Below are 26,057 nucleotides of genomic sequence, written 5' to 3' on the forward strand. Positions count from 1 at the left end.
TTGCAGTGCAATCACAGAAAAAGTTCAAATCACCAGGTGCCACTAAAGGCAACGGAAACGGACAAAAATGCTTGACGGAGAATTCACAGGTTTGTTTAAATTGATACAAACCTGGTGCTTTAATGAACATCAGGTTTCAGCTCAGATGTAAGTTCCGTCCATGCAGCACTTCTTTCATCAGGAAGTGGAGACTTTCTCCAGACCATTTTGCACAGATTACAAACTAAAGCAAGAAGAGAATCGCTTGAGGTCAACCATGTTGGAGCATCCGCATCAATCCAGTTTAATTAAATACTTTGAAACGGCTCGTTATGTTTAGTTTGGCTCTGCTGTTATAAGTTCCTGTGCTGAGCAGCTAAAAGGAGGAATGCTTTTCATACTCCAGAAAACTGAATTTAATCAAGACTTAAGAACTCTGGGAAAAATTTGGAAGCCTGCAGTAATATTTCATTTCTTAAAGTCAATTTTTTTAAGCACTCTCTTGTTATTGTCTTGCTGATACTCAGTCTTGTAGCCCCATATTTAGTTCTAATAGTTTATTTCTGAGTTTAATAACTTTGACACTTGCCTTATTATGCATCTGTGTTTTGTAATAGTGCAGTGTGTGTGTGTTATAGGACAGTAAACTGCGGATGCAGCTTGTGGAGGAGCAGATTAATGGCCCCACAGTCACAGTCTACAGGCACGTGTTCATATCGACTTGCTTTCTAGTTGTTTATTTCGTGACAACAGAAATGTGACCTGCTGTTATCCTGTGTGTGATTCAGATGTGGGGACAGGTTAGCGGTGTGTGACGGGCCTCTCCTCCCACACACAGGTTTCCTCAAAGTCTTTAAGATGCTGCAGGTACGTGGCTGTTTGTCTTCTGCTTGTTTTCTTGATTTTTCTTTGCTCAGCTTCTCTGTAATTTCACGCGTTTGCCTTTTTATAATTCTAGCTTCAGGATGGATAACTAGTCTCCAGAAAGCCAAACACTGTTTTATCTTTTATAGCTCTGGTCTTTTCTTTATGCTTCAAACAAGATGATTGAGAATTTTTGATCACACTATAATCAGAATACTCCATCCTAGTCTCATGTGGCCTTTTTCCCCCGAATAAATCAGACATTTTTCCCTCATTCTTCTGATCTGTGGCTCTGGTTCTGTACCGGTCTGTCACTGGGCAGACTGGAATTCCACAACAGCATGAGGCTGGAAATATTGGTGACAGGATGTTGTGTTTGCCAGAGGCCGTATTCCTGTTCCAAGCGCTAACACAATGCTTTCCATCAGATAAATATCACATTCTTCCTTTTTTTTTTTTTGCCAACCTGTCACTTTCCTTTCCTTTGTTGCCATCTGTTTGTTCGCTCATTATTTTCTCTCATCCCAGCTGTCCTCCATCACGCTGTCCAACCAGACGGAGCCTAGCGGCTTAACGCGTCTGCTAGGTGTTGCGTTTCCAGGAGAGAAGGACAGGGAGGAGTGGGAGAGGGAGCAGGAAGAGGCGCGGAGGAGAGACCACCGGCGGATAGGAACAGTGAGATGAGAGATGCATTACAGAAGTGAAACTAAGTGGTAAAATCAGGGTAGGGTTAGGTTAATGGTAACCCCAACCCTACCCCTTACCCTCTCATCGGTAAATAGATTTTATGTTTTCGTTCAGGACCAGGAGTTGTTCTTCTTCAACGACGTGAGCCCTGGCAGCTGCTTCTTCCTGCCTAAAGGAGCCCACATCTACAACACACTCACTGACTTTATTAAGGTACTCTACTTTTTATAAACTACTTATACCCCCTTTATAACCAAATTGACTCATTATGTTTGGCAGAGTCAAACATTTATAATTTTATGCTTCAGATAGTTGGAGAAAAAGGCTGGTTCTTTATTGTAGTTTATTTCAGGTGGAGTTAATTTTATGCCTAACATTTAGAGTCGACAGACGACAAATAAGTTTCATATATGGAATTACTGGAGTAACAGCCAGTAAATAAAATCATCACATCTGTGATGTTTTAAATAAATTATATTTTTAAGCTAAATATTTTTGAACAACTTTTCAAATTAACATGAATGACTGGAATCAAATATGATGAATATACAGAATCAACAGATTGTCTTAATTTTTAATTTAAAGCTTTTGGAGTAATGTAGACTATGTCTTTTTTTAATTGAGGTTTGTAATTTTGTAATTGTCAAGATCATTTATTTTAAAAATCCAGGACTTTAGTTTCAAATGTAATAATCTAATCTTTAGACTTTAAAAAATCTAGATCCAAGTTGGTAGATTTTTAGTAAGTAGAGATAAAATATTACAAATTTCTTAATTTAGTTTTGAGACTTCAGGCTTAAAATACATCAAGTGGACAAATTGTATGCATTTTGCATAAACACAAAGTTAAGCAATAATAATTTTTCAAAAATACAAAAAAGTCAGAAATTTAAAGTTATTACATGACCATGTTAACTTGTTTTTTTTTTTGTCATTTGTGCAGATTTTACATTTAAAACATAATGGTCTTAAAAAGGTCTTTAAAACCTTAAATTTAACCTTTTGAAACTTGAAGAAAACCCAGAAATGCAGGAAGTTTACTGTTTTCTTGAAGTTTAATAAACTAAAGAAGTCTTAAAAGACTAGATCTCTGTACATAAAAACTTTTTACACATACATAGATTTGTAACATCTGGCTCAATATTCTGGCACATTGTCTGAGAAAATGTTTGTCCATCTCCAAGACGGATTGAAGCGTTAATTTCTTTTCTAGAAACATTAGAAATTAGATCTGAAGCTGCAGCAATACTTAGTCACAATACTGTAGCTGAGCTCCATATTTAGACTGCTAATAAAAATGACCTTTTAATGCAGTTTAGCTGAATCCAAATACAAAACATGCCTCAGTGTGATTGCTGTAACTCCAAATAAGAGACAAGTTGGATGAGAATCAGCAGCTGAAGGTTTTTCATTCGTTCCTCTTGGTAATGACTGTTTCTTCTGCGAACTGAATTCTCCCGTTAATGTGCTCAGTTTATGACCCTGAAGATTTATGAGTGTGTGTCCGTGGTCAGGATGTTAGTCTTGGTTTAATAATGACGCTGTTGTGACAGCTTGACCCGCTCCTTCGCTCATTGTTGCACATATCCTTCCCTCTCCGACCCCTCACAGAGCGAGTACCGAAGGCGAGGCTTCACCGAGGTCGTGACCCCGACTCTTTACAGCACCGCTTTATGGGAGCGCTCGGGCCACTGGGAGCACTACAGCGAGAACATGTTCACCGTAACCTCGGAGGGCGCTCAGACCTTCGCTCTGAAGCCCATGAACTGCCCTGCACACTGGTAAAAGCAAAAACACACACATGCATAACACACAGCATTTCTTCAGCGGCAGACTGCTGCATCCTAAATGCACAAAAGAGCGCTACCGCAGATCCTTCCTCCCAGCAGCTCTCGGACTTTAGAACCATCACTGCTCCGAACAAAATTCATAAGTGTTTACATCCATGCTGCTGTTTGCTCACTTTTAAATACCATTTCCGCTGTTATTCCACATCTGTTTTTCTGCACAGATACACGATATTTTGATCACAATATTAGTGTTTCATACCAAATGATATTGATAATTATTGATTAGTTTTTTTGCTTTATTTACCTGATTTACTTCCAAACTTGTGATGTGATATTTCCTGTTTTATCCACATCGTTATTGTTTATTTATTAGCAGTTATGAGCCACAGTGGCAAAACTTAAAACTGCTGCTTACTCAAGCGGGTTGTTGCTAAGTAACCAAAGAATGAGTGAGTTGCTAGGTAACCAAAGAGCGAGTAAGTTGATTCCACTAACCTTGCTGTGAGAGGTTGAGTTGCTTTCCTCTGCCTACATCTCCCAGAATGCTGTGTGTTTCTGGATTGGAGATCAGTGGAATTATTGAGCATTCTATTAAAGTATTATCTGTTTATTGAACACGAGTGTATTGCAATATATATTGCTTTAATGTCATTTCCTAATATATAGTGTTATTTTCGTTGATGTTAATCTTATTTTTTATATTGCTTTTAACACTTTAAAAACTTTTTTGTGAGCCTTTACATCAGTTGCTGCTTTTACACCTGAATTTCTGCTTTGCGGGACAGTAAAAGCTGTGTATATCAGACTTATTTCTACATTTGGACGACTCCATGGTAACCGACTCTGCTCTGTTTCGTCTAGTCTCATGTTTGAGCATCGGGTTCGCTCGTGGCGGGAGCTTCCTCTGCGCTGGGCCGACTTCGGGGCTCTGCATCGTAATGAGCTGTCTGGAGCTCTGGGAGGGCTGACTCGCGTCCGGAGGTTCTGCCAGGACGACGCACACATTTTTTGCACACCGGAGCAGGTAGAACATGTTTTTTTTTTAATCTATTTAAGTCACATTATATCTCTGGAGGTGCTTCAATTAAATCGAAACTGTAAAGGAGATACATGTTGCACGGTAATTAGATGGGCTGTACAAATAACTCCTGAGGCATTCCAGGAGGCCTCCAGCTGGATGAATGTGACCCTTTGTCCCGTTCAAACATGATACCTCCACATGTGTGTCGCTGCAGCTGTACAGTCATCCTGATCTGCTGCATCCAGACCTGGATCTCTCCCATCATATCCGCTCTCCAGGTCTCTGGTTGCGCCCCGGTAATTCAGAGATCACATGATAATCACTGGCCTCTGAAATGCTAATTCAATCTTAGATTCACTCTTCCTACCTGGGCAGGAATTTAACCCTTTGAACTCCTCTGTCTTACCTCAGCTCTGTTGATTGTTGCATACTTCCTTGTCCTCTTGTCGCCCCCTCTCTCACCCCGCCGTTTCACTCTTTCTCCGCAGCTGGAACAGGAGATTGTGGCTTGTTTGGACTTTGTTCGGAGCGTCTATCAAGTGTTTGGGTTTTCCTTCCACTGCTTGCTGTCCACACGTCCCACTCCGTGCCTGGGGGAGCCTGAACAGTGGGACCACGCCGAACAGGCAAGCACACACTTTCACACACTGCTGATCACAACGTAGCCCTAAAGAAGACCCTGATAGGGTGTTTCCACCAAACTGGTTCAAGTGCTTCACCAGTTCTTAACTCTGAGCCATGTCCTTGTTTTATTTTTAATGTTTTATGCAGCTAGTTTTTAATTTCTCCTCAGGATTACGGTTCAAGCATTCAGTTCACCACACAGATCACATCATTAATCACAGTTTTCATGCAAACAGATACCCTAATATTAACAACTTCACTTATTAATGCAATGTGATTCTAAAAGTGCTGGAAGAAGCCAAACACAGCGCTTGGAGAAGGATTTACTAGCAGTGTTTGATTACATGAAAGAGAATAGGCAGTGGGTTTAAAACCCTTGTTGGAAATGGTTGTTTATAAATTCGGTGAACAACAGCAGACGTAAGTTCAGCTTTGGTGACAACCGCCTGAAACTCCTCAAACAAAGAAATGGAAGATGGAAGGAGAGCTCATGTTACACCTGTGCTAACTTGACTTGTTCTTGCCACTGGATCTGTTCTAACAACTTTATGGTTCTGAATTAGGTAGCTCACAACAAAACCGACTTTAGAGTTTAAAGGAGACCTGTTATAGATAATTCACATAGATAATTTGCATGGTTTTCTTCTTCCATTTGTGTCTTTGCTGTTTCTAAGACTGAGATGTTTTTGACAATACTTTAATATTTTTTGCTGTCTGGAAAATAAGCAGTTTCAAAAACTTCCCGATTGCTAAGAGATAACCCATGGGCATCGCCCCGTTACCTAGCAACCCCAGCTTAACCCAGTCGTCATCTAGAAACCCAAACGGAGCTGCAGCACATTTGGTCAGCTGGTTTTACCGCTGTATGTTATGTGCAACGGCTGCTGAAAACAGACAAGTGTTTTTTTGTAACCGACCATACATAAACCACTTTATGAATTCTAGTTGATTGTGCAGGAGGCTCCATTTCTGCTTTTTAAAGATGTACAGTCATATAACTGCGCATCTGTTTGCTGCCATTTTCATGTGCGAGTGTAAATGTTGAATTAGGGGGCGTGGCCAGCAGCAGCTTATTTGGATTTAAAGTGACAAGAGGAGCTAAAATGTAATGAGAACATGTTTTATGTTGCCCAAAGATCTATCTCAATCTGTTCAAGGAAGCATAAAACTTCCTGCTCAAGACGTTTTGATTGGCTGTCGGGTCTGCATGAGCCCACCTGCAGCTGCTGTGTTTCTTTCTTCTGCTCCAACTCAAAGTTGGTCCCAAAAAAAGAGCAAGAGCTTTCATCCATGGAAAAACCAAGAACTAGTGCAGAACCAGTTCATAGCTGACCTGAGTGTCCTCTACTGTCTTAAAGAGGAAATTTTGTTCACTGTAACTTTACATCAGTTTTTGTGCTCCCACAGTTCATACTCAAAGCCCAAAATGCTGATAATAATGTGAATTAATCGCCTGCATGTTCTCCTGCGCCGCCTCATCTCCAGTCGTCTCGTGTGTTTCTGTCTGAGCAGCAGCTGGAGAAGAGTCTGCAGCAGTTTGCCGAACGTTGGGAGCTGAACCCTGGAGACGGAGCTTTCTACGGACCAAAGGTCAGCAGGGAGGGGCGGTGAGAAAGGTGCAAACATTTACTGACGGCAGCTACAGCTATCGATCCACTGATCAGGATCTGTCTTAGCCAATACAGATTTAACAAGTATAACTGGTTGTGCAGTTTTCCAACTTAGAGGTGCATCGATGAAACATGCAAAAACTTTCCAGACTCAATTAGAGAAAAAAAAAAATCTAAATGGAAGATGCCACTTCGCAGAAAGCATACACAGCACCTGAAATTAAGCATTTTATTCCAAGTTAGGGTTAATTTCAGGTTTACTGAGTTGAGAACCAACTATTACTTAGAGACGAATGTTTTTATCTGTAAGTATACCCCTAAATCTCGCGGGTAAGAGTTTTGTGGGCTTTTAAACATATACATAGTTGTTCTTTTCTGTTAACTTTAACTGTCTGTGACAGATTTTAAATTACTTTTGCCTTAAGCCTTGTATTACTGCTTTATTGATACATTTTCACCATTTTCTGTTCAGTGTGGAGCTGCCTTTCCCTTTACAACTCCACAGATTGGAGTTGTGCAGAGAAAATGTGAGATCTAAATGATGCAAGTCACAGCAGTAAAATCTAAATTGATTCTCTTTTTATTGGCTTCTGAGTTTTATGTATAAATTTAGAAATTGTTAAAATGGAATGTGCTCTGTTTTCTTTTGGGACTGTTTATTTTTGTGCATCTGATGAACAAGTCGCAGGAGGATGTTGGCTTTAGGCAGACATGAGCAGGCTAAGAGCAGGAGGAAGGTCAGGTCATGTGTGAGGTACATGCACACAGTGTCCTGTGCTTTTCTAACTCACATTCCTCACAGCTGTGAAGCTGGGCCACATTGGCCACAATTGGGTACTGCAGCTTCTCCCAGAAACCAGTTTGTAACCAGTTCAGTCCACAAAAATGTGCTTGGGCTGCCGCTGGTGTCCTAAGAGCTCTAAAATCAGATTTGTTGAAAAGCAGAAGCGAAGTCCAGACACTAGGAAACGCTGCTCTGTTTCATCTCAGATCGACATCCAGATTAAAGATGCGATTGGCCGACAACACCAGTGTGCCACCATCCAGCTCGACTTCCAGCTGCCCATCAGATTTAACCTTCAGTACGTCGGGTGAGTCGGTTCAGATCTGCTGCCTTTGGCCCTCGGTTTCCAAAACATTCCTACATCTGTGCTGCTTTAAACCTCCAGGGTTCTGCCTTCTACTTGTCATTTTTATAAACTTGCATTTTTGTGCTTAAAGTCCTGTGATGTCCAGGTTAAAATGACCGAAGCTAAGAAGAGCCTAATTTAGTTGTGAATAATTGGGTGTTGATTAAATTTCAGAGGATACTGCTTCTGATCTCGCTTTGCTTCATGTTAATCTGCTTCTATCAAAGTGTTTCAAATCATCCAGCAAAGAGGAATCCAACGGCAGCACAGATATTTGTCTCGATTTATTTGATTTTCTGCAAGGAAGAAAAGAGTAAAAACATAAAAGCTGAGAGATTTGTTGTGGTTGCTTCAGCAGATATTGACTCTTTTTTAAAAAAAATCAATAAAATTGCCCTCCCCGTTGATTTGCACTGTGACCTAATCATTGTTTAACGTTCCTCAGACGAGACGGACAGCTGCACAGACCAGTGATGATCCACAGGGCTGTACTGGGGTCACTGGAGAGAATGATCGCCATACTGGCTGAAAACTTTGGAGGCAAATGGTGAGGTCACGATAACAAAACACGGTCTCTGTTTTATTTTGATGATTAGGACTTAAATCTACAGATGTGACTTGGCCATAACAGTTTCTTATTTTGGGGTTCATTCACACCAGCCCTGTTTAATCCTCTTTTATCAAACTCTAGGTTGTTTGCCTCGACAGTTTGGTTCGTTTGAGTGTAAATGCACAACCGAACTCTGATGCCGACCAATAAAGCAAACTCTGGTTCGCCTGCAAAGCCAGGTCTCGGTTTGGTGGAAGTGAACTCTGGTGCAGTTCGAATGCTTAAATGAATGCCAGACGCACCAGAGAGCTCTTTAAAAGCAAGACCATAGCGTAGGGCATTGTGGGTAACCAAAACAATTGTTTGTCTCTAGTATTAGTGGCAGAAATGGCTGGTGGCCTTTTGCCAAAGACAAATTGTACAGCTGCTAAATTGTGATGCTACTCTGTTTTTGTTTACATTTCGTGAGGAGGGAAGTTGCGCTCACGTCGTCTTCAGAAGTTTTTGTTTTGTTTCCTTCAGTGGTTCTTGGTGCAGCGCCACCACAGGCGAGGGGGAAAACAGTTTTTTAAAGGTTTGGTTCGTTTGACGCAAAGTGAAACTGAACCAGTTGAGAATGTAACAAATGTTGCAGTTTTGGTCCCAGTCAAACAGAGTCTGCTGGACTATCAGCTGTGAAAACCACCTAAATCCTTTTCTAATTGGTTTTGAAATATCTTGATTTTCCTAGAAACTGAATTTTGGTTATTTTTATGTTGTAATCATCCAAATGAAAAAGTAATAAATAGTTTACCCTGTGGATACTTTGCATCTATCTGAGTTTCATTTTTGAAATTAAATTGATAAATTACCATTATGTTGCAGGTAAGGTAAGTTTATTTGTATCACACTTAATTCAATGTGCTTCACTGAAAAAAATTAACCAATTAAAAACATTTAAAAAGTGTCACAAAAACATTAGACATGAAAGAAATATTAGAATGACAAGATTCAGGCACAAAAAAACATGAAAAAATGATCTTCTAATCTGAGATCTTCTCACGTTTCTCTGTGTCCAAACTAGGCCGCTGTGGTTGTCTCCGTCTCAGATCATGGTGATTCCTGTAGGGGGCAACAGTGAGTCATACGCTAGACAGGTCAGTCTTTGGTGGACAACTGCCAACAAAGTCCTCTTTGTCTAATCTTTTTTTATTTCTGTGTGATAAATCAGTAAATATGTGAAGCTTTTAAGAGATAAAATCTTTAGAAGAAAACTTCTCGGTTGTCTGAAGGTGGTCACGACGTTCTGCAACTCCGGCTTCATGGTGGATTTCAATGACGATCCAGGAGCCACCTTAAATAAGAAGATTCGCTCCGCTCAGCTGGCCCAGTACAACTACATATTTGGTAAAGATGAATAATGAAAGCAGCAACTTGGAGCTGCCTATATAAATGTTTTCCCCCCCCCCCGACGCTCCATCTCCTGCTTCTTCCTCCGTTATATCAATGTTAACATATTTCAGCGGCTTTATTTTTTTCCTCCCTTGTTTTTTTGAAGTGGTGGGTGATAAGGAGCGTGAGAGTGGAGCAGTGAACGTAAGGAGCAGAGGGGGCAAACAGTTGGGCAGCAGACAAACGGAGGAGGTGCTGAGGTCCCTCATACGTCTACGAGACACCAGGAGCAACCGAGAGGAGCTTTAACAGCGGCTCATTTCCTGGAATAAATCATGGCTTCTTTCTCTGTTTTGTTACTTTACTCTTCTTTTTTTTATGAATGTGAACGCTATCAGTCCTAATAAAAGTACATTAACATTACTGTTTATGCTCTTAGCGTTGTCCTTTACTGGAATTTGATGATAAATCTGTGCCCAAAAAAGTACAGAGTAGAGTTTTAAGGCTATTTAAAGATTATCGGTCCAACATCTGCATCACTCGGCTGCGGATGCAATTTGTTCCCTAAAAGCCATTAAATATGCAAACGTTCCGCTTGTGTAAGTTTATCATGAGAGCAGAAAACCAGACATACCTTTAAGAGAGTTAGGAAGAGAGAGAGAACAATCTGACTAAAATAGGAAAAGGTGGACGTGGTGTCAGGCCTGCGTGTTTTTATGTGTGTTTGGTGGAAACGGATAAGTCAAGGTAAAGGTCAAAGGGATTGGACGCTTTTCCTCCTGTTTTAATTGAGAGAGGGCAACAGGATGGAAAAGACATGAGTCACAACAGTGACACTGAGGCAAAGGGAAATGTAGGGAAATGATCACTAAAAAAAGTATTTGTTTCTAAATAAATCAGATTAAAACAATAAAAAGTGGTTATCGTCGGTCAACATGTTTTTAATCCTACAAAACAATATTTGTTCGTGCTACAATAATAAGGCATTTTCATTCTTACACCAAGACTGGCTCATTCAAATAATGTCAATAATGCACTGCTGAAGTCAACAGCAGTGCTGCTTTGCAAACTTCCTGATATTTAATAACCAGACATGTTGGGCGTCTTATTTCTGCTTATCAAAAACATGATTGTTTCCTATTAACATTGAATGAAAAGTTTAAAAGCAGTCATCTATAGAGTTTTTAATAATTTTACAGGGTTTGAGTCGAGATTCGAGAAGAAACTTTTGACCAAATGATGGATATGATCCAATCATAAAGGTCATGTTTTCATTAGCAGTGAGCAGAAAATTATGATTGACATAAAGGCTTGAAAGCATCAGTCTGTGGACATTTAATCTAGAGAAAGTTTCTCTTTAAAGATATTCTAATTTACTGAAGATGACTGTAGTCAGTCAGAAATGTCTTGTTTTCCATCTTTTTGCATAAAATATGTTGATGTCTCTCAGGGCTACTCTACTGTAGCAGAAGCTCAACGATTCTCAAAAAGTGACGCAGTTTAAAAGGGGAAAAACATTAAAGTATTTTATTATTTATGTATGAAATACTTAAAAGTATGGAGTATTTTTTTTTACTCTAAAGCTGTTTTTGTCAATCCTACTGAATTATTTTTGATTGAACCTTATATCTTTACTTTTTTGTTTGGTTTTTTTGCAAGAAATTCCCTTTTGCTGGACCCAGAGTTGCTCTTTGTTCCTGATTCTGTTCATTCATTTCATATTTTAGCCAAGGTGTTGAGGGGATCCGTTTTGGTGGCCACAGGATCGGGTTTTTGCTCTTGATGATGTGGTTCCGTTGGCTTCATCAGATCATGATCTCCAGCTTTCACCAGAGGTTCACAGCCCAAAGTGAAACAACGAGAATCTCTGCAAAAGAGCCGTAAGAAGGGCAGAGTTCCTTCTCTGGGCCGGAGATGAGGTTCTACCCAAGGTTTTGGAGTTTTTGTGCCTTGGGTTTTTTCCTAGCCTGGTAAAAGCCCAGACCGACGGTGACGCGAGAAGGCCCCAAAGTGACTGGGAAACTGGAAATGTGGGTTTCTCTGCTTCGGCTGCTTCTATCATGACCCAAACACGGTTTAAGTGGAAGATAACGGCTGGAGGGGTGAAGTCTCAAAGACAATCCTAACAGTTACGTATGACAGAAAAATAGTTTCAGGCATTTCAAACATAAAACAGTGATTTTTCTACAAAAAAGTCAGCACGCAGAGTAATAAAAGTTAGTTTTTGCTCCAGATCTCAGCAGTTTGTCGTCATGTTTAACAGCTGCGAGTCTCTCAGTTTGCTGTGGTTTGTCCAAATCGTCATGATAAAACACGGGCCAGTCAGTTCACCCGCCAGCCAACATTGCACAGTAGTTGCGTAGTGATGACACGGACCATTTAACTCCAGTAAAAACTCCTCAAAGCTTTACTCGAGAAAACAATTGCAGCCGGCCTTTTTTCTCCCCCCGCCTCTCTGCTGTGTCCGTCCTCCACCCATATAATCTGTCATGTGTATGTGAAGCATATACACATACAAGGCAGTCTTTCATTCATTTAGAGGAGTCACTCAGAGTTCATAGAAAATTATTTTTAGCCGAAGGGGCTTACCATAAACTGCATGATGTCAGGCTGGAAATAAAAGGGGGAAAATTATGTTAGCCGCATGTAAAGGTCAGAGGAGCGACTTTATTCACAATGAATTAAAGAAATGGCTATTTTTCTTATTTTATTTAATTTTTTCACAAAGCGGCAGATTTTAAACAGAGCCTGTGAAAGCTTCAAATCGTCACATTTGATGTCTTTTTTTATTAAGGAGAATCTGACTAAATGTTTAATATTCCATCCAAACCTAATGTTGATTTATTTATTTTTTACCATTTTATTACCCAGATGAGAAAATAATTTTTTTTTAGTAAAAGTCTGTGGTTTAAGCTGCAGGATCGCTACACTTTTTCATTTAGTTTCCAAACTGATTTCCAGATTTCTCCGTCAGGTCTTAGAACCCAAATTCAACCGGTCACTCTAAATGTGGATATTTCTGCAGCTATCAGGCTTTAAATGCAGAACCTGCAAACACTGAAGACTATAAGAAAGAAGGAAGGATTTAAGGAAGTATGGATGAACAGATTGACGGGATTAAAAGAACTTGGCAAGGCTGGACAGATGGATGTGCTCCTTTAAAACCAACGTGAAAACTAATCATCTTGATGTGTTTTTTCCTGGGGTCTTCTTGCATTGATTTTGACAAAAACAATAATTTAAACATCAAGACTTGATTGATTGTTGAAGCTGTGGTTCAGGAGTGGATTTTTGTTTCAACTTTGAAATATTGCACATTTGCAGTTGAAGAAAGTAAAGAGTTTTATGATTTATGAATCAAAACTGGCTGTTTGTTTACTGAAAACTCTTGCAATAAGTTTTTAAATCCTTTCTCTTTAGACACCAACACCTTGATGCTTAAGATCAGGTATGTCTAAAGTGTGGCCTCTGGACTGATGTCAAGAATAATACAAATGATCCCCCTGCAGCAAATGTGGTTTACACAAATTGAGACTTTTTTTGTTTTTGTTTTAATTAAGGCAAAATTATAACTGATCATTTGAAATCTTCATACGTTGAAACGTGTTGCATACAATACCGAGCACTCTCCCATTAATAACCACACCAAAATCTGCTTTTAATGAATTTAATCAATTTATTAAGCATGCATAAAAACAGCATAGAGAATGTTCTTTTTTTTTCATGTGAACAATGTGGCTGAAAGATTTTGGGTCTTTTTTTTTTTTTTTGCAAAGGTGACTGATCAAGGCTGCAAACATTTGGCTGGAGGGAGAATTTAATCCTGTAAAATCTCTTTGGGGTTTCTTTGATATCGCTGCAGTCCTGGAAGTCCCTTCTTCCTGGTGGGAGGCAGGGTGATGGCGACCCAGGCAGGAGGCAGAGCCCAGTGGGTCGGTCAGGAAGATAAACAGGCTGCTCTGTATTGTTCTCCCCGGTATCACAGAGAAGCTGTCAGCCTGAGTGATTGAAGGTTGGACTTCCCAAAATAGGAGCTCCAAGGCCGGGCTCCTCTCTCCCACCCACCCTGTTATAAATAACCTGGTTGTGTGTTTGTTTGCATTTTATAACTGTGTGCAAATCAAGGGACAAGGCAAAAAAGAGAGAGAAAAAAAAGGAGAGTGTGTGAGCGGAGGCAGAGAGAGATTTGATCACTGTCCGGGTGGCCTTAGAGAGCGAAGCCACTGAAAACAATAACAGGAGGTTTTTAAAGCTGAGAGTCAAACAGGGACAGAGAGACAGAGCACACAACCCCCCACTGACCTCTTCACACACACACACACACACACACACACACACACACACACACACACACACACACACACGCACACACAGACACACACACACACTCTGATCAGACTGTAGGGGTCTGCAATACACTCCATCTTGCTGAATTTCTAACCAATCTATGTTGTAATGGGCTCATTACAACATAGGGCAAAAAGTCAAAATCTTACCAAGTATTTTTTGTCAAGTTTCTACTGTAAATGTCTTAGAAAACTTTAAATATGGAAAAATTACTTCAAAAGTAACTTTTCGGCAAGATATAGGAGCTTGTTTTAAGCTAATAATTCCTTCATTTGGATTTTTTTTTTTAAAGTGCAGTTTTTTTCAGTTGTAACAAGTGAAATAATCTGTCAATGGAACTAGCACTTTTTCCATCAATATTAACAAATTATTGACATAAAATGAGCTCCTATATCTTGGAAAAAAATACATTTAGTTGTCTTATTTCAAGATTTCTAAGATATTAGCACTAGAAACTAGAATAAAAATACTTAAGATTTTGGGTGTACAGTTACTTTTTTTCCAATGATAGTGTCTCAGTCAAGACAGTGAAAAAAAAAACTCCATTAGGTTCATAAATGTCTTCAAATGCAAGCCAGGTAAGCGAGAGTTGACCATATAACCTTCAGAAAAGTTATTTGTAACTTATTTTTGTCTTATTTCTAAGATATTCCCACTAGAAACTCTGTAAAACATACATGGTCATATTTTGCGTTTTTTGCAGTGTATACGAGTAGGCCTACAGCTAATAAGGGTGAGGATGTTTTCACACCTGATGATCCGTTAGACTCGCTTCGACTGGGACCAAAGTTGCAGTATTTGTCACATTTTCAGCTGGTTTAGTTCGTTTTCACGCCACACTGCATCAGACAAAGCAAATCCTCTGATAAACCTGTTCCACTCCTCGCCTGTGGTGGCGCTGCACCAAGAACCACCGAAGGGAATTACACTAGAACCTCAAAAGACATGAGCGCGGCTTCCTTTTTCATGAAATGTGAAATAAAATGGAGTGGCTTAGCGGTTTAGGATTTCCCTTTTGTCTTAGGCAAAATAAGATGAGTCAATTCTCCCAATAGTGGCAGACTTGCGCTTTTGGTTTTTTGTATTTACCCAGAATGCCCTGCGGTATAGTTTCGCTGTCCTCTTTTGGAGCGGTTTCCGGTTCATTTTAGGCGGACAGGAGTTCAAGCAGAGCTGGTGTGAATGCAGCCGGTTGTTCCTGGGTTTGAATTTGTGCCTCCATGTTTGCTTGTTCTGCATGTTTCCTAACAAGTGTCCTAGAGGTAAATGCTCTTCATTCATCATTGCTTCGATGCCACACACAGAAGTACTGGAAGGATTTGGACGGGGATTTTTTTTTTTGAGTGTTTCCAGAGTCGAGCAGCTATCAGTCAGAGATATTTAGTTGTAAATGTAAGTCAGCCCCAGGAGAACTGTCAGATCGACTTTCTTCTTTGACTGGATACACCAAAAACCTCAGGCCACCCACACGGCCCCTCTTTTCCAGGAACGTATCTGGGCCCAGTATCTCTGCCCAGCTCAGAACCAACTCCCATCTTTACACTGGGGGGAACATTCTGGCTCTGCGTGCTTTCCACTTAGGTTTACATTAGCAATGGATGTTTCTGCAAACTCACGCTGAGCCGGGAAAGTCACACTCGCAGAGACACTCAGATGGCTCCCAGCTCAGCACACTGGTGTACAGTCCTCCTCCTGGCATCGGATTCGTCCGAGGTATGTCTGCTATGCTCAGCACCGCAATGACCCCGCTCCCCGTCCCGCTCGCATCGGAGCGGGACTCCGACGAGCAGCCTCTGTGTGAAAGAGGCTTTCGGTTTATTGTTTCTGCAAACCTGTTGAAACGCTCCTGGGAGGGAGGGGGGGTCTATGGTTTCAGGAGGAGGTCAAGGGCCGTGTTGACTCTCGGGTCACTTTTGTAAGCGAGAAGAATAAAGTCGTGCTCACTCCAGATCTGCAAATATTTACTATTATCATCCATCATGCAGCTGCAACACAGCTAAAAAAAAAAGCAAAGCTTAGCAAGTAGTTTTGGTTCTAACTTACAAGTCACTTTTCAGCAAGATGTAGGAGCTTTTAAACCCTTATTATTGATGATAAACTACTACTTCCATTGTCAGATTATGCCTAATGTTATAAGTGAAGTAATCTCTAGTAGAACTTGAACTTTTTCATTAATATTACGGAGTTATTTACTTAAACTCGCCCTATATCTTTCTGAAAAGCTACTTGTAAGTTAGTTTTGTCTTACTTCAAGACATTTCCACTAGAAACTAGACCAAAAAAATAGTTGCTAAGATTTGTGTTTTTCGCAGTGAAATCACTGTAAATCTTTATTTCAAAGAGGAACGAGGACAAGAAATGTTTCTGCAGCAGGTTTTTTGCTTAAGACTTTGTTCTAGCCCACGTGGAAGACATCTTAGCGTTGCTTGTTTTGGTCAGATCTTCAGAACTCTAGGAGCAGTCAGAGAAAAGCTGCCAGGAGACCTGTGGGTTGGACTGAAACATGTCCAGCATGTAAGAAAAGCCACCCGAGGAGAAATATTTTGGCTTTTCTAACTAAAATCAAACACGATCATCTTGTTTCCTCAATATAATCCATACTGATTAAAGTTAATGCATCTAGTGTGAGCATTCTTGCAAAGACTCAAGGCTTTTCATAGATTATAGTGCATGTTTGAGTTCAGCTTGCCATGAAGAAACTGGATGAATTTTAGGAGTGAGAGGAGGAGAAGACCTTTGACGCTGACCTTACTTTACCTTTGGGATTTGATTTTCTGGCGTAACTTTAACCTGCACAGGATGGCAGTTTAAGTCATGAAAGATGAGACTTCAGAGCATATTTAAAAAAAGATGCTCATCATTATTCCTGGTTGTTTCAGAGCTGGTTTATTCGTTTGGGTGCGAGTGTATTCTTTATGCATTCATATCCTGAAGAAAAGCTCCCGTTAGTTGAGATCATATTGTGTAAAATCGATTTAAATGAGCAGTTTTTTTAATGAAGACTCATCGATAAACTAGAATATAATCTAAAAAGTTAACGTATTTCTCTATTTCAAGTGTTTGTTTCAGTTTTTTAAAACTAATGAAGATTCAAACATCAGTCTATCAAAAAAGGATTTTAGCACAAATATATTAGTGCCTCCACAGTCACAAGCATATAAATGAAGAGTTGTGTGGAAGGAAAAACTGGTGGAAGAAGCAAAAGGAACAATAAAAAGGGAAGAGGATCTTGAAATAAAATCCATATAAGAGAGAGAGATTTGTGGAGCCATTTTATCTGCTGGTGTTGGTCCACTGTGTTTTGTCAAGTCCAAAGTCTGCACAGCTTTTCTTCTTCCAGTTTACACCGGCTTGTGTGTTTATGTGAGGCTCCGCGAGTAAAAGAGAGTTTGTACACTCAGTTTGATCTCCTCAAGGCCTCTTTACAATTTGCAAATTAACAATGAGCAAAAAACTGAGCCGTCAAACTGACAAGTTGGAAAACGAATGCATTCCTCAACAAAAAGTGTTTCACTCACATCTCATCTCCAATCTTCAGAGACGCCCAGCACAAAAGCGAGCTTCACATTGTGTCTAGAGCTCCTCTAAAAGACGGCTGTCAGCTGCTTCGGGCCCCAAATTCCAAACTTCACCTGGGATTGTTTGTTAATTCAATTAAATGCTAATTTGTGTGGGAATATGCATTATTCAGCTTGCGGTGCGATGACGGGGGCCTCTCTGTCAGTCCAGCGTTAACCCGCGTTTCTGTTGTGTGGTGATACGGGCCCCTCGACGCCACAGCAGGTTGGAGTTCTGCACATTTCTGCCCGGGTCTTTCACAGCTTTCTTAAAGCTCTCAATTATTCCCTTTGACCGTTTTGGACGTTTTCCGTCCAATACCGAGTGAGCTTTCTGACCCCTCTGACCTGTCGCCAAGAATCAAACCACAAACCTTTCGGAAAGAGGTCAACTTGCTCCGTCCCCCTGAGCCGCGGCCGCTCCTAAATAACTTGTGTTTTTCTCTCCACTTGTCAGGAACAAGGAAATTATCCGTAGAGATTAAATCTGTTGTTTGAAGGTGGAGACTTTAACTCATGGTTTATTGTAGTCTGGCTGCAAAAATGTGCCGTTTCTTGAGTCAAATTGTGATTACATATTAAATTCAATGCAAGAAACAATGTCCTCCACACAGCTATTACATGAAAACAATGTTCTCACACAGGTATAAAGGAGGTGTTGTGGATGTGTTGAAATCAGATCTCCTGAGGTTTCGTGTTCATGCTGGTGTGTCCTCTTCCTTCAGTCAGGAAAAGGAAGATTTGCTTCCACTAAACCAACCACTCTCCTGATAACTGGTTAAGATTATTGCCAACATAGGTGATTTTATCTTTCCTTCAGCTTGCATGAGTGAGCATCTCCATAAACGTCCCCTTCTTATGCCGCCCTGGGCGCCCGCCCATGCTGCCCACATCTAAACCCACCCCTGACTGCACACTGCTAGTTGATCGGGTGGACAGATAGATCCACATGTCAGCTCTCTTTGAGGAAAACCAGATGTCAGACCCAACATGCCAAAGACAAGAACGAACATCCAAGTGATTATCAGTTGAAGTCGGAGCCTGATATCTCTGATTTCCATAGCGTTTGCGTGAAAGTGCAATTCTGGAATTTTAATGCGATGTGGGCTACCACCAGAGGGATATATCTCTGGTTATCTCATGAGGTAAAATGCCAGACTTTATTCTGCTTCATAGATGAGAAGGAGACCTGGACCAGTCTGCCAGCAGCCCTGATCTGTCTCCAATTAGACATGTAAGTGGAGAATCAGGCAACAATGACCCTGGACTGCAGAGCAGCTGAAGACTGGATTTATTTGTGCTTTCTAAAAAAAACAAACCCGTTGGTCTGTGGAAACACTGAAAAGTCTATTAAAAAATGATTTAAAACAAATTACACATTTAAGGCAATGCTGCAGTTTAACATTATTAATAAACATCTTTACTAATGTAATCACTGCAAAAACATAAAGTCTTACCAAGTATTATTTTTGTCTAGTTTATAGTGAAAATATGTTGGTACACTAGAAATAAGACAAATCTAACTTACAAGTAACTTGGCAGTAAGATATAGGAGCTTGCTTTAAGTAAATAATTCCTTAATATTGATGGAAAAACCCTAGTTCCACTGGCAGATTATTTCACTTGTTACATGGAGAAAATATATTGTCATAAGTGAAATAATCTGCCAAAGGAGGTAGTAGTTATATAATATATAGTTATATAAAGTTATATAAAGAAATTATTCACTTACAACAAGCCCTTATATGTTACTTGTAACCTTTAGTATTTCAAGTGTAACAATATATTTTCACTGGAAACTAAACCAAAATATCTGGGAAGATTTTGTGTTTCTGCAGTGATGTCTTGAAATAAGTCTGAAGTCTTTTATTTTTGCAAATTAAATTTGTTTGGAGTTGGAGTCTCAAACTTAAGTCCTCATCTCTTACAGATTACGGCTTGGATTACTGAAGGGTTTTGTGTCTGACAGGTCAGTCAGCAGTGCAGGAGCGCCACAGGGTACCGTACTCTCACCTGTCATTTTCACTTTGAACCTCAAGACTTCTAGCATAAACCACAGTGGTTCTCTAATGAAAAAGCTTCTATTTCTACTCCAATTAGAATTAAAACATTTTATTCTGGAGTGGTGTTGGCTGGTTCACGGGGGTGGATACTCGACAAGCAGTGACAACTCACTGTGGACAAAAACAATAAAAAATGTGATCATATTACAACTCCTAGAGTTTTTAATCTGGTGCTTGTTTGTTTGTCTTTCTTAATGGGCAACTGTGTGTGTATATAAGGTCCATATTTAAAACCGACACCAAGCCACAAATACTCTGATGGTTCTGCAGTTGTCATGTGTGTCAAAAATGGTCAAAAGACCACAAGAACCACTCATTTCATCCTGAATATATATATAAAAAGTAAAGCAGATTATTGTAGATTTGGGGAGAGACAGTTTTACCTAAATTTTCACCTGGATGAGAGATTGGAAACGTACACCAAATACGCTTTTTACCCTTTGGTTGCCTTCTTTATAAAGCAGTAATTCAGCCACATTTGACCACAGTCTGTCGTCAGTGTCCTCTCAAATTGGTGAATGAACAGGGCAAGGATTCAACGAGGTCACTTAGCCGAGATGCAGGCAGTGATGCAACACTCAGCGGTCTAAAACCAGTCAGCCATAAACATACCAAGCTCTCATCCGGCAGCGTCACTCTCACACATTTCTCCTGCGCCAAGCATAACTGAGCCGTGCCAAGCCATACCATATGGGTTCATTTCACGCAAACATGAGTCCAATTTGTTTGTTATTGTTTCGAGGATGTATGTGACCTCCTGGCAACGGAGAGCGGGCAACAATTGGTCTTTGTGCGAGTAATTGGAACAAGGTTCCACCAGCAGTTTTTGTCAGCCAATTAAAAGCGAGCTGAACTTGTTCTTGTCTTCTTCGTTACGACTGCATCTCCTCATTAAGGGCGCTCCACCCGTTGCCTCTTGTTGTCCCGGTCTGGTTTCACTTCAGAAAAGTATCTCAACTGTGGTTCTGTCGAGACCTTTTGACTCGACACGACGCTGCACATGGAGGCCGTGAGAGGACGGTTTCATGGTGCGGGGAATCAGCTGTGAAACAACCTATTGTTTCCACATGTATGCATCTGCTGTTGTATACGACAGTGGGGCTAAACCACCAAAGAAGAAGAGTTTTGTTTTGATATGACAGGAGTTTCATTTCACTGAATGCAGCGAAACAAATGTAAATGTTTTCCCACAAAGTTTTATGAAATATGATGGGCTTGATGCAATAAGGTGAGACTAAATATAAATTCTAATTTATCTCTAATTTCAAGCACACGCAACCAGAACACATCAAACTTTCTCTGGCTCAGTCAGTTTCCAAAACATCCATGTTGGTATGACGATGGCTTCATGCTGCACTTTTTCTCAGAGGTCAGAGGTCAGAACTCGACACAGAACAACGAGATTACACCAGAGTTCTGTTGCAAGTTGAAAAACCTGGGATTAATCCATTCAAACACAAAAGCAGCAGTATGTCACTATGGCTCTGGTCTAACAGTGAATAACTACAACTTTCACCACTTTCTGTACGCTGGCAGCCATATTGGATCCTGGTTGGTGATCAGCCAGATCTTGTTGTGTTTCCAACTGGGAACTGGGAAAATCCCATCTCTGAGTCCAAATAGAAGTCACCACCAAGGTTACCACAGTGGAATTGCGCTTTTTTTCAGGATTCACCTGATTGTGGATTTTTCTATAGACTGTTACTCTGAGTTATTTACAAAAACTCCACCAATTTGCAGATTTGTTCATATAGAGCTCATCTAAAAATATTGAAAATCCAACTAGGAGATATGAAATATCTTTGCCAGTTGATAATATTGGCTGACATTTACAAAGCTGCCAATCCAGAAAACCATAAATCTGCCATGTTGTCAAAGCCTCAAACTTTGTTGCACATTTTTCTACTTAAAAGTTTAGAGTTTTTCTCTCAAACGTCTGTAATTGATCTCAATTGACTTTACTTGATATGAAGTGAAAAGGCTCAAATCCAGTTACTAGCAATCAAATGTAATCAATAAATTTAAAGGGAATCCAAAAAAGATTGAGAATTTAAATCCAGTTTCTTGCCATGCAGTTCAGCACAAATTAGCAGAGTATGGTCTGTCTGAGAAGGATTCATAAGAAATAAGATGCTGCTAAATGATATTGCAGGATTTGCTTTCAGTGGATTAACTCAACGTGTCTGACATAATGATCTCTTGGTCTAATAACAGGTTGCATATCATTTTCCTTTTGTGGTGACCTGCGCTACATAGTACCACAGTTTTTAGGTTCAAATCCCAGTCCTTTCTGAGTGGAGATTGCACGTTCTCCCATGCATGTGAGAGTTTTCTCTGGGTGCTCCGGCTTCCTCCCGCTTTCCACAAACAAACAAAAACAGGTTGGTTGACCTCTCTGAATGGCTGCTGTGATTGTGTGTGGTCTATAATTGTCACCCATTTAGATACAAGCCAGTGGGGAAACCCTGCAAGGTTTGAAAGTGCTTAAAACAGGGTGGGTGTAAAAGGACAACTGTGACAGCTACATTCCTACTGTCCCTGAGGTTTATTGAGTGTATGTTCATGTTCACACTGTTTCTCTATCTGGCCTCCCAGCCACGTCCTCAGCAGACAATAAATATGTAGACTGATTTCTCCTCTGGCTCTCCGCAGTGCTTTTAGATCGCACATTTCGCTTTGATCTGTACCTTGGCACGGAACGGGAGGAATGGAGCAAATATTGACTCCATCTGAGCCAGACAAATCAGCTCCCTCTCACAGAGCGTTTTCTCTTTTAGCCTCCATTTACACATGCTCTGTTCCCCTCTAATCTGCCATTACCTCCTTCTCTTGCATTCCCTTTCATCCTGCTCTGTGGCTGCCTTTCTTTGCGCCTCCTTTGTGTCGCCGTCTGTCATTCTCTCTCTTTCACTCTCCCCCGACCAGGACTTCTCAGGCTGCAAGTGCTTTTAGGTCAGGCATCTTTTCTCCCCTCTTGGCTGCCTTCACCAGATACTTTTTGTGTAAATTAGGTGGAAAAACGTCGCCTAAATTCAGCTTGGAGCATGTTTGTTTTCACCAGCTTGCCCTGTTCGGCCTGCGGTTTGTGCCAACATACCTTCATGTAAAGTTCACATGTGCTGAAGTCAGCTCAGAGAGACGGAGGGAGCAGAAAAAAGGAGAGCTTTAAAAATAACTTTGAGCTTTCTCAACGTTTGATCTGCTTTCAAGTCGTTGGTTTTGTTGGCACGTCATGTCAGGATGAGATTTTGCTGATGTGCTCTCCCTCTTCAGTTTGAGCTATGGTCACAGATAAAAACAAAAGCCGAAATCTTTACAGAAAAAGCCTAAGTCGCGATGAGCCCAACGAGCACAAATTATGTTTCAGATTTTTAATAAAAGCTTCTAAAAAGGGTAAATGGCTTGAATACACTTTATCAAGTCAGACGCAGACGAAGCACTTTATATCACAATCAGTCATTTACTAATTCTTGCATGTACAGCTCTGGAAAAAATTAAGAGACCATGTAAAATTATCAGTTTCTCAGATTTTAGTCTTTATAGGTATATGTTTGAGTAAAATGAACATTGTTCTTTTATTCCAAGAATTACTGACAACATGTCTCTGAAATACAGTGTATCTAGAAGGGGGCCCTAAAACTCAGCCTTGTTGTATCCCACAGTAGAAGGATACACAAGCCAAGAGTTTAACAGGGAAAATTCACTCTGCCAAGTTGGACCTGAACCAATCCAGGACTCTGTCACTTCAATCGGGCGTTTTGTGACCAGGAGCAGGACGGCCGTCTCCCTTGATCTTCATGTTTTTGAACTTTTTCTTGAACTTGAAGGGGCACATCAGAGACTCCTCAGCTGGTGTGAGGAACCACGCATTAACTTCACCAGTGAAAGAGTTGTGGTCCTCTGTCATCTGGGCCTATAGGGATGTGTGGTGTGTGTTTTCTAAAAGCAGGGTGTGTGTATACATGCAAGAAGTAATGTTTTAAGTTGATTTATCACTCCCACTGGGAGCCCTGACTCTGATCTGCAGTGCTATTACTCAGATCAGCAGGCCGAGACAAACAACAAATCTGCTGCTACATATAGACCTCCCCTAGGACCCGAACTGGCTGTATTTGTGTTGTGCTGAGTGGCTGAGATGGACATGATGCTAATTAGGTTCTTGTGGGTGGCGGTGCGTGTCTGTCAGCAGGCCAGAACGTAAGTCATTGGGTCTCAGAGATGAAGGGAAAGAAGAAAGTGGAGAAGATGGAGATAGAGGAGGGAGGAAGGCTGCACTGGGTTAAAATGGTCATGGACCACCGGTGACCATGGCAATGACCTCTGGCTAATTGTAGCTACTGATAGACATGGTGCTCAGAAGTCCAAAACCTCCCATTTCACTAATCTGACACACCAGGAGCTGCAGAGGATGTGTCTGTGTGTTTTAGCCTGTGGACTCATCGTTCTCGATACGCCTTTAGCACAATTTTTTTATTTTATCACAGATCAAATCTTAAAGCCTTCTGTGCATTGTGAATTATTCTTCAGTTTTTGGCTTTGAAGTCACTAATCTCCATCACCATCTCTGTTTTCATATTGTAGGAAAGGCGTCCAAAAAAAGCAGCTGGCCCAGCTCAGGGACATCTCATGCTTGGGGTTTGTTGATATATGTTCAACCATTCCTCCAAGCGTGCTCCACAGCAGCAGGGTGGGAACTCTTAATGGAAATAGTTAACCAACGCTGAGAGTGACGTGATGCTGCCGAAGAGTCTGGACTGGGACCATACTGTGTTTTTTTTTTTTTAAATTTATTTTTTATCTTAGTACTTTAGTCTGTTGCTTTCATTTAATGACTCTATGCAGTGTGTTGTCAGTCATATCTGCTAAACTCAGAATAGTTCATACCCCTGGCAGATTAAGATTTGTTGAGATTTTAAAATTTACCCTGTATGTTTTCTTTGACTGGAAAGCGATACGAACATCTGCAGAAACAAATCTGTTGAAGTAGCTTAAGATTAGAGTGAAGACAAGAAGAACTTACAACCTAAAAGACTTAGATTTCATCACCAAGCAAAGCCTGTCAAAACACCAGTAATAAAATCTGGTTGGCAATTAAAATAATGTGTTAATCGCTGTAATGGCAATAAAAAAATGTCCAGTGATTATGGAGAATTATATAAACTGGGTTCAACATATAATTTTTAAATAAAAAGATAAATGTTTTTTTGTGTAATCTCTTGTAACTTTTATTTAATTTTTTAATTTTTTTTTTTTTTTACATATTTGTTAAAATTGTCATCCCGTTGTGACAGTATGATATGAGACAGATAAACTGTAAAAAGATCGAGCTCCACTGCTTCCTCCTTGTGTTCCTATTGTAATCTGAAGAAACACACCACAGCCAATCAGAGCCAGAAGGAAGGTCTTAGCGCTGCCAATCAATCTTGTGTACATGCTCTTCAATGTGCTACTGGTAGAGAAACAGCTTACCATTACAAGAAAACTATTTATCAACCATCATCGGTGGCCATACTAACTAGCCTTAGCCTTCACAACAGGTTCTGCTAGCTGCAGCGTAGCAGACTAGCATGATTGACAGCAATAAGACCCTCCTCCTGGCTCTAGTTAGCACTAGGAGAGGGATTTCTGGTGTTCCCTCCTAAACATGTTGTCCCAAATCTCAAATAAGTGGACAGATGTTGACAGCTATCTGTGTGTAAGAGATATTAAGGATTCTTTGAACTGATTTTAAAAAGTTATTATCCATGTTAGGATCTTTTCCACATGTTGCACATACTGATTAGAAATCAGCACTTTCCCCAGTGCTAAGGCATATCCTTTTACATTCATACCATAAATTGGAGCGTAATTTAGTGAAATGGTTGTGTTTTGCCCTGAAGAAGACCTCTAGCCTGTGATTATACGTGTACTTCCATACATATGCTTAGTAGGAACATGTTGTCCTCTGTGATCTGTCTTTTTTGTATACTCTGACTCTTCTCCCCCCTGGAGCAAACACAGACCAAAGAAAACCAACTTCATAAACATTTACGGTGCATTTTTAGTAAATATTTGTCGCTGAACTTCAGAATTAGCTCATAAATTAACCTGATTCTGTAGGTTTGAGTCTGAATCAATCTGTAATTTTAGGGTTGCATTTGGGAATATGACACTTTTGAAATTGTGCTTCAGACGCTTGTTTATTTTTGCCAAATCACGTCTAATTAGATGTAAGCTGTATCCTAACTTTCAAAGCTCCTTCCCTTCCTGCCGTTATTTGTTTCTCTTCTGTTTTGCTGTCTTCTCACGCGCTGCTTTGTGTCTGATTGACTGAAAGCTCCTCCTCTCACGGCGTTAAATCATGCGAGCTCTCCAACATTTTTTTTTGCTTAAAGTGCCAAAAGTGGTGTTTGTTTTGCTTTTATTAAAGTGTCATCCGGCTACACTGAAGCACAAACGGACTTAAAAGATTAAAGACACAATAA

The 26,057-nt window shown here is 40.4% G+C and overlaps 1 protein-coding gene across 1 annotated transcript in view; it reads left to right on the forward strand.

Annotated features, from left to right (window-relative positions):
• Positions 1-9,935, forward strand: part of LOC103478730 (threonyl-tRNA synthetase 2, mitochondrial) — a 16,398-nt gene extending 6,463 nt beyond the window's left edge. The window contains exons 4-14 of the mRNA XM_017309347.1: positions 1,372-1,518; positions 1,645-1,743; positions 3,142-3,311; positions 4,182-4,344; positions 4,830-4,967; positions 6,451-6,555; positions 7,566-7,666; positions 8,151-8,252; positions 9,319-9,391; positions 9,527-9,641; positions 9,793-9,935. Coding sequence (XP_017164836.1) covers positions 1,372-1,518; positions 1,645-1,743; positions 3,142-3,311; positions 4,182-4,344; positions 4,830-4,967; positions 6,451-6,555; positions 7,566-7,666; positions 8,151-8,252; positions 9,319-9,391; positions 9,527-9,641; positions 9,793-9,935 — 1,356 coding nt within the window. The remainder of the gene's footprint in view (positions 1-1,371; positions 1,519-1,644; positions 1,744-3,141; positions 3,312-4,181; positions 4,345-4,829; positions 4,968-6,450; positions 6,556-7,565; positions 7,667-8,150; positions 8,253-9,318; positions 9,392-9,526; positions 9,642-9,792) is intronic.
• The last annotated feature ends 16,122 nt before the right edge of the window (positions 9,936-26,057 follow it).

The sequence above is a fragment of the Poecilia reticulata genome, linkage group LG16 (assembly GCF_000633615.1).
Source record: "Poecilia reticulata strain Guanapo linkage group LG16, Guppy_female_1.0+MT, whole genome shotgun sequence".
Taxonomy (NCBI): Eukaryota; Metazoa; Chordata; class Actinopteri; order Cyprinodontiformes; family Poeciliidae; genus Poecilia; species Poecilia reticulata.